The following is a 9,052-nucleotide window of genomic DNA, read 5'->3' as shown; positions in this document are numbered from 1 at the left end:
CCGTGTCGGCTGTGAGGGCCGCCCGTAGTCCGCCGGTGAGCCGCGTATCGCCTGGGACCGGTGCCGCTCGCGGTCACCGCCCCCGTGCCGTGGGACGAACAGAGGGCCTGCGCTTTGTGGGAAGAGGCCGTCTGCTGGCCCGTGGTCGCTTCTACAGCCGTCGCGCCGCTCTGCCTGGGAGGCTCGGCCCGTCCCCAGCCCGGCGTGGGAGCGCCGGGCCGTCCCCAGCCACCTGTGTCCACCTGTTGATTTTGTCGGACACGGCCATCGGCGGGAGCTGCGCGGACAGCGCCCGGCTGGCTAGGGAGTCCCGGTAGCTGTAACCCCGGAGGCTGGCTCGCGACTGAGTGACGTCGCTGTCCTGGGTGGTGACGTCACTTCCCCGCGCTGCCGGGATCTCGGGGCAAGCGGGCGTGGGGAGAGATGGACTGGCATTCTGAACGGCCGGAGAAGGAAAGTACATCGCGGTGTAAATTCGTGGACCCATGACGCTGCGCTTGGTGCCTGATGGTCTGTGCGGTGATTACAACGATCTCATGTGGCGTCGGCCAGCGACGCGTTATATTAGTACAAATATATTGCTATACAAACCATACGCATCTATTCTCTTGCACCAGCTACGCTTTAACACGAGAGTGGGCGAGCGCCGCGAGCGAGCGCGAGCTCAGTTGCCGCCGGCGCCGCCGCTTCCGCTGCTCTTGGCCTCCTCCTCCACCACGACGAAGTTGGAGAGGTGGTTGGCGGCCGTCAGCGGCAGGCCGCGCAGCTTGGTGCTGGAGTAGCAGCCCTTGCGGGCGGAGCGGATGTTGCTGCCCACGACGCCGAGGTAGTCGGCCGTCGGGAAGAGGCCCCACTCGATCTTCTGGCCGCTGGGCGAGACGGCGGTGTCGCTGCCCGAGTACAGGCACACCCTCTGGCCGGTGTAGTTGTCGCCGGTGTAGATGGTCCAGGCGTCCGGACCAGTCACCAGCACGGAGCTGTAGCCGTACGCTGCGGCGGGGCCGATGCGTCGGTCACCTCACGACGTCACGTGGCCATCGGGTGAAGCAGCGGGCGAAGTCACGTGGGGCGCAGCTTGTTCGGTCTCAGGATGAAAGGTATTAAAGGATTCTGCCGTACGCCAACTGGCCATGCATGACTCGGCTTCTCCGTACTAAAAGATGTTTTCTGCGTCTTTCAGTAATGGAGAGCGGGTAAAGTATTGCATGATTTTCATCCTTAAAAACTCAAAACTTAATTCTTGTGCCATTTAGACTCCTCCAACGGTAGGATTTCAACGCGTAAGAATGTACATATTGAAGAATCTATGAATGATTTTGCGCGAAATTTTTTTTGGTCTAAACGATGCTGTTAAGTCAAACGCCTGAAAACTCGAGCGATGATATATATATATATATATATATATATATATATATATATATATATATATATATAAATATAGTGTCAAAAAGACGTCGGTCTTTTTGTTCTGTTCGTTAGCAGAACGCCAAGTAGCTACGTCTAAAAGAACAGTGAACTGGAGGTGTGCTGTCATTCCCTTGACCCAGGTCGACGCCCGCCCCGCGGCGCGCGGCAGACCGGTGCCACTTACTCGTGCCGATCGACGTCAGGTAGGACTTGGTGAACACCTGGTTGCCGGAGTAGTAGGTGCCCTCATACAGGCTGAGCGAGTCGGCCCCGGCGTCGTAGAAGTCGCCGATCCGGCGCACGCTCGACACCTGGACGGTCACGTGCGAGTTCAGGGGTCAGGACGGCGGTCTGGCCCAGGTCGCGACCTTTGTCACCAACTGGCAGCGGTGGGGTGCGCGAGCGAGATGATCGCGCTTTCGACATGTCATTCAAGATGACTAAGGCAATACCAATTGGTTCAGCTGTTTGGATAAATTGGTTGAATCATAGTATTGATATTAATCGCTGACGCCGCTTTTTATGGTTGTGAATGTAGTACTCTGCTGACCTGCTTGTCGAAGTCTGCCTTGAAGGTGAAGCAGTAGTTGAAGCCGTAAGACCAGATGACGCGACCCGCCTGGTAGTTGAACTGGTCGTGCTCGAAGAACACCCAGCTGGAGACAAGACAAACGCATTCAAGGTGGACGCTAGAGCACGCGGGTCAAAAATGCTGGCGCAGAGTACGGTTAATGTGGCCGGTCGGCGCCCCCTCACCTAATACAACCGTGTTCTCCGCTTATGATTGAGTTGCCCGTGCATGAACTAAGCCGTATCGTGGGGGACTGGTTGTTGGGCACTTTGCCGGAATTCTGTCCCTATTGATGCATCAATTGACATTGCGAGTCACTTTGTGCGGTAAATTAACGGGAGATAAAAGCTCACGTGTTTTTATGGACGTCGGATGATGGACCTCCGGAGAGGCCTTGTGCGCGCGCTGTTTTCACGGACGGAGTGCTCTCCCCACGTGCGGCGCCGAGCTAGTCTGAGGTTATGCAGCTGCAGAGCTCAGCTGGATGTGACACGAATGGACATGCCCCGACTGCATGACGGTGTCATAGGGACAGTATTACAGTGGTTACATACATCCGTCCACTCGGATTCAAGCCCCCCAGTCTTTACACCCGGTTCCACCCGCGTAGCTGACTCACAATCCGTTGAGGCAGGCGGAGCGCATGAGGTCGTTCCAGTGGCCGAGGCTGCTGGCGCTGTCGTGGTAGGTGATCATGTTGCCGGCCTGGTGCTGGCCGTCGTAGGCATCCAGCCACGGCTGGACCGGCGGATCGGCCGCCGCCACCGCCGCGCCGATCAACAGAAGCAGGCCCGAGTACTGCATGACGTGTCGCTGGACTGAGCGAGGACTGGCGAGGATGCCGCCTGCCCGCGGCTTTATACAAAACGGCGTATCGGGGCCTGCCGCCGCCGCCGCCCCTGGGAAGGCGGCCACCTGCCTCATGGACTTCCGAGCATCGCCGAATGTCGTCAGGCGCCATCTCGAGTGTCGGACCAGTTCGCGGAAGGCGGCGTAGGATATGAGTTGCGAAACAGCTGACGTCGTCGGATGCGGGCCCAGAGGTGTGGTCATAGCCAGAGGTAAGTGTCAGGTTATGTACAGGTATGCGAAATCACAGGCAGTTTATGAATATAGCTGGATGGATCTCGTCGCTCAGCTGCTCCCGTGCAGTACTGCTGGCCGCTATCGTACAATGGGTAGGAATCCAAAGCTGCAGTCTCTGTGAACTCGTTCGAGGGAGGCACAGGGGCCGGCGTACGCGGGTTGCCGCGGGAGCGGGAACAGGTGACACTACAGGTACGGGACGAAATATGCATGCTGTTGCGAGACGGATAGAAGCACATTGCATGGAAGTCTGAGATCAGCGTTGGTGGAGAGAAAGGGAGCCTTGTGCATGCCCCGTCATTCAGAACGGTTGACGCGGTCCGCATGGACCGAATAAGGTGTACGGCGCAAGCGTGCTACGTTGGTAGCGGAATGCATAACGCGCGACTGATTGCATGAGCAGGAAAACCTCGAAACTGGCTTCCGTTAAAGTTGGGTGCTGGTCACGACCTCATGATATCGCTTATTTGATCTCGCTGGTCGATTACCACATACCGCACACTCGCACAGGCTTAAAAATGGTCCCTAAGAACCGCGAGAAGAAATATGGTAGCATTTTCCCCTATTCATATCACATGCGCAGTTTTTGTCAAAAGTGCTTGGACGGGCCGCCCGCCCCCCGCCCTCGAGACGTTCCCGTCGCTCGTTTCGCGGGGAATGCTTAGAGCCGTGTTACGGAGGTCATTGGTGCTATAATTGTTGCACTCATTTGCAAGGGTCTGGTGCCTAACATCCATGATTAATATTGATATAAATCGATTGGTTGCGAACAACGATGTAGCTGTGCGTGTTGCGATGTTTAAAGGGCAGATGCTGTACTGCATTCACTATTTGTTGGTATATTGAAGAGAATAGCTCGTGATAATGTTTGGTGCTATTCGTTAAAACCTGAGAATGCAGCGTGCATTATTTTGCAAGGGCATGGCAGTTGAACCACTGTCAACAAAAACTGTTGATCAGGATTATAAATGGGGTCATTAGTTGAGAGTTTGAGTGACTGCTTTTATGTAGGGGGTTGTTACTCCTACCAACTAAGCAACTATATACAGGATGAATCATGGAGGATCTTAGAAGCCATGACCAGATAAAGTATTGCATGATGGCTGGCCTCAGCCATTGGTGCATCTGTTATTAGTAGATTGTAATTGATTTTAGTATCTATTTGCATGTGCATACTGTTATTGACAATGATTCCTTTATCTTTCAGATAAACTTTGCAACCATGGTGCATGTCATTTCTGCCCACCACTTTGTTGGGCAGGAGGTTGTCACCATTGACAATCCATTGGCAATGACCCCAGGACCGGACAATGTCTTGTTTGTGTCCACCCCTGATCACAATGTGCACGTGAGTCTTTTATCTTGCTCAGGGCTCACTATGACATGCCTTCATTGATGATGTGATTGAATTAGATTGACTGATTACTCACTGCCATATAGTGCTACCTTTCATGTCAATTGCAGAAGTTTGCACCTCCAGCCTCATTCAGTTGGTCTGTTCTTCATGATAATTTTGTTTGTATGCACAATTTTAAAAATTTCTGCAGTGACTCATGTTTAACCACATATGTTGATTTCTCATCTCCAGATTTTGAATGCCACATCAGGAGAGCCGATGATGCCGCCATTCTCAACTGTGGATGCTGCTGTCAGCATATGCTACTCCAAGGAAGGTGTGTGCTTAGTGCCAAGTGTCATATTTTTAGTTTTGGTGCACTGTTATGTGCCCTTGGGATGCTCAGACATCAGATAGTGATTTTCATGCATTCCGGTAGCAATCTTGATTGCTACCAGAATGCATGAAAATGCTGGGGGCAATCTTGATTGCCACCAGCATTTTCAGTAAAGCCACTTTCAATGGCTTAACTAACCTTCAGAATAACATTGATTTCACCAACTCTGTTTTGAGAATTGATGATGCTATATTGCAACACTTCAGAACTACCCACTGCCACAGTGTAGTTGGGCTGCAGCAGGCACCTGCACTTACTCAACCGCTTGCACTCTCTCCGGCCCACCAGGCCCGCATCCCGGCCCTCACCGTCCTTGCGCACGTGCGTGTATGCGTGTCAGCAGTGTCAGCCGCGCGGGGTGCCGTGCGAGTGGAGCCCGGTCTTCGGGAGCCAGGCTATCGGACCGGCACGCTGCTCCGAGAAGACCGGAAGTGGGCGGCACAGCTGACGCTTCCCAGGCCCGGGCGAGGCCGGCGGAGCCGGGCCCGCCGGCTTGGTCCGGGCCCAGGCGGGGGGGGGGGGGGGGCGGCGAGGGGAGGAGGGTGAGGCAATTGTTCCCCGCAGGAACCGCCGCCGTAGAAGGGAGGCCACCGTCGGCGGCTGCAGTCCCCACTGCGCCCTGACTGGAGTGTAGCCTCCAAGTCATCACGCGAGGTCATGTCCGCACGCGCCCGTCGTGCTTCTGCTCACCAGGCGCCGATGTCCGATTCGCCACGCCGTTCGTCGTCAGATGGCGCCCATCCCTCAGGCGAGCGTGGAGCCCTGCACGACGGCGCCGCTCCCGCGTGGGCCGGGTGCGCCGGCGTCCACCGTCGCCCAGCTGACCGTCGCCGCCGTTACCGGCAGGCGACTACGTGGCGGCGCTGGAGGCGAAGGAGTCGCGCCAGAGCGCCGACTTCTCCTACATCCGCGTGTACCGGCACTGGGCGCAGCAGGCGCGCGGCCAGCCCATGCGCGCGCGGATCGCGGCGCGCGTCACTCCCTCCAGCGCCGCCGCCGAGCCCGCACTCGAAATGATCGAGGTACGAGCTGGCAGTGCACGCCACCGCCTTGCCGGTGGGCGATCCGCTCCAGCCAGGGAGAACTGCGCTCCTGTGCCAATGGGGAGGCGGCATGTTCTCAGCAGGGGCGTGGGCCATGGTGCACCTCTCGTTCCCCCCGCGGTGTTACCTGAAAGACGTGAGCGAGACGGGTTTTGGTGCGAAGTTGATCGCATTGGGGAATTTAATTGGTTTTCGACTTCCATTGGGAGAGGGCCGAGTGAAGCTCAAGCTCCTCACCTGTTGAAAGTGCCACCAGTCGTGATTTGACACGACCGTGTCGATGTTTTTGACGCTTGCGTCCCGCCGTCCGACTTTCCCTCGTCTCCGAGCCGGTCGTCACACGCAGGTCACAGCCCCGCCGTCCGACTTTCCTCGTCTCTGAGCCGGTCGTCTCACGCAGGGCACGGCCCCGCCGTCTGACTTTCCCTCGTCTCTGAGCCGGTCGTCTCACGCAGGGCGCGGCCCTGCCGTCTGACTTTCCCTCGTCTCCGGGCCGGTCGTCTCACGCAGGGCGCGGCCCCGTCGTCTGGCTTTCCCTCGTCTCCGGGCCGGTTGTCTCACGCAGGACACAGCCCCGCCGTCTGACTTTCCCTCGTCTCCGAGCCGGTCATCTCACGCAGGACACAGCCCCGCCGTCTGACTTTCCCTCGTCCCCGAGCCGGTCATCTCACGCAGGACACGGCCCCGCCGTCTGACTTTCCCTCGTCTCCGAGCCGGTCGTCTCACGCAGGACACGGCCCCGCCGTCGCTGTCCTCAGGTGCCGATCAACGAGCACGCCACGGCAATCGGCTGCTGCCAGCGCACCGGTAACCTGGCCGTGGCCTGCGGCACGCAGGTCACCGTGCACCACTTCGTCATGAAGACGCACGACATCTCCCGGTTCAAGTGAGTTCCTGCTGTCACCCGTCGCCGGCCTGCCAGCGGCGAGCGTGCGGCGGTATGGGGTCCTCTTGCGAAGCGAACAATGGGGAAGCTGTGGCGGGTTTCAAAAGGCGCGTATCTCTAGGCCCATGCGCGGACAAGATGCTTGGCTGTGGATTTATGTGGCGGCTACCGCGGATTCCTGTCTGGTACTGTTTGGTGCTTGGATGCGTTTCGGAAGCACGTCGCATGCACATGGATCGCACGCCACGGCCTTCCGCTCGGACTTCAGTGCTGACTTGATGCCGTCTCCTGTTGAGTGCTGGCCGTTGAGTCAATGATACGCCAGCTGTCTGCCCCTCGCGCCTGCGCCATGATTTGCTAGCTGTGGGGGCTGGCGCAGCGGGAGCCGAGGTGACCGAGTCGGCGCTCGTTGCGGCAGGTTCTGCGACCTGGAGGAGCTGGCGCAGCTGGAGCTGGACTTTGAGGTGACAGAGCTAGCGCTGTGTGAGGAGCTGCTGGTGTGCACCGGCGCTGACCGCCTGCAGCTGGTGCAGCTGAGCTGGGGCGCCGGCGCCGGCGCCGTGCTGGCCGCGAACGGTCCGCGGCCCAGCTCGCCCGCGCTGGACGCGGACGGCGAGGAGTCGCCGGAGGACGCCGCCGGGCTGCAGCCGGTCAGTCTGACCGTCGCCCCCGGCCACGGAGCACCCCGGCAGTCTTATCGAACATTCTGTACCGCCGCTGGGCTGCTCCGGGGACTGGGGCGTCCGTGTGTGCTGCGCTTGGTGTGGGTGCGGCTGGGGAACACTGGACCGTTCGTGCAACATTCATCGCGATGCACGGGTTACCACAGACGCTGGACACTGGCAAGCATATGTTGTTTCTTTCTTCTCCTGCTTCTGTTAAGCTGTTCGCGCAGGCTCTAATGGGGCTTGCGGCTTCTGAACGGTGACACCGCTGGACTCTTTTCAATTGCGCCGAGGACGTCGCCTGCACGCCTGGCCAGTCCAAGCCTCGCCACCGTCGGCTGCCCTCCGCGCGGCATACGCGTCACTGTCCACTCGTCCGCCGCCGCCGCCAGGTGTTGTGGGACCCGGCCGACCCGCAGCCGTCGCCGCTGCTGTCGCCGGCTTCGCTGCCGCTGCGCCTGGAGCTGCCGGCGCTGCACCGTCCGCTGGCGACGGCGGCGGACGCCGGGCCGGCGCCGCGGCTGCTGGCCGCCGACGACGCGCCGCTGGCCGCCCGCTCCGTGCTGTTCTGGCGCGAGCCGGACGGCGAGACGCTCGTGTCCGGCACGCTGTGCGTCACGCCGCTGTACGACCGCGTCGAGCCCGACTCAGGTGCGGCTGGCGGCGCGGCGGCGAGGACGTGGCGGGGAGGCAGGTGGCGTGGGGACGGGCAGGACGCTGTGGTGGACCTGTCGACGCCCTGACACGGTGGGCATGCGGGGACCCAGGATGGACGTCGAGGTCCCTGCGGAAAGCAGACACTGCTGTCTGTCTGGCCTTGTGCGCTCTCATGTGTGTGATCCATGGCGCCACTGGCGTTGGTCTCAGTCTGGACCGTCCCCTGCGCCCTGTCGGCGGTTGAGAGCCGCCCGTGTGCCGTGTGTGCATGCTCGGCTGACGTCCCCCTCCCCTGTGCCTCACAGAGCCGGCGCCGGCGGCCGCCACCAGCCCGCTCTTCAGCCGGGAGCGCGCCCGGCTGGCGGCCGTGTCGGTGTTCTTCTCGGCTCGCACGAGGGCCGCCTGTACCAGGTGACGCTGGGACCGCGGCCGTGCGCCGCGCTCGTCGGCACGCACACGTACACCTCGCCGCTGCAGCTGGCTGCCCGCCAGCCGCACATGCTGCACGCGCTCACCCACACCGGGCTCGGTGAGCGTGCTGGGCGGCAGCGCCGCGTCGGCCGTGTGGTGCGGGGTCGCTACGCCCTGCGGCGGCAGCGGATGTGCCGCGGGCGGGCTGGAGCAGCCGCGGCCGCGAGGCAGGGCAGATGACGGCGCGGGACTCGGTGTTGTGGATGCCCCGGCCAGTGGCGAGCTGTCCGTGAGCGCCTGGATGGCATGCTTGTCCGCGGTGCTTCACCAGAACGAAATCTGCTTTTCATGGTCAAAAATTCGGATGTGGATGGAGTGTCCTCGGTGGTAAGAACATTGTGTTGACGCGCCTTGCGTGCTTTCGCAATTGACGCAGCGGTTAGGTGGCTGCCCCGTTCGAGCCGGCCGTCAGTCGGATGAGGCGACCATCCGTCGCCCGGCCGTGACCCCGCCCCGCCCGGCCGTGACCCCACCCCGCCCAGCTGTGACCCCGCCCCCGCCCGGCCTTGACCCCACCCCCACCTGGCCTTGAC

General features: G+C 60.3%; 1 protein-coding gene across 1 annotated transcript; it reads right to left on the bottom strand.

Annotated features, from left to right (window-relative positions):
* Positions 1 to 420: 420 nt before the first annotated feature.
* Positions 421 to 2,791, bottom strand: LOC119096285 (uncharacterized). Its single transcript, XM_037219111.1, has 4 exons — positions 2,598 to 2,791; positions 1,958 to 2,063; positions 1,592 to 1,718; positions 421 to 990 (listed from the first exon to the last, which is right to left on the bottom strand). The coding sequence occupies exons 1-4, from the start codon at positions 2,780 to 2,782 to the stop codon at positions 665 to 667; spliced, it is 744 nt and encodes a 247-aa protein (XP_037075006.1). The 5' UTR covers positions 2,783 to 2,791; the 3' UTR covers positions 421 to 664.
* Positions 2,792 to 9,052: the final 6,261 nt, after the last annotated feature.

This window comes from Pollicipes pollicipes, unplaced genomic scaffold (assembly GCF_011947565.3).
Source record: "Pollicipes pollicipes isolate AB1234 unplaced genomic scaffold, Ppol_2.1 Scaffold_4295;HRSCAF=5057_pilon_pilon_pilon, whole genome shotgun sequence".
NCBI lineage: Eukaryota > Metazoa > Arthropoda > Thecostraca > Pollicipedomorpha > Pollicipedidae > Pollicipes > Pollicipes pollicipes.
This window is presented reverse-complemented; position numbering and strand designations above follow the sequence as displayed.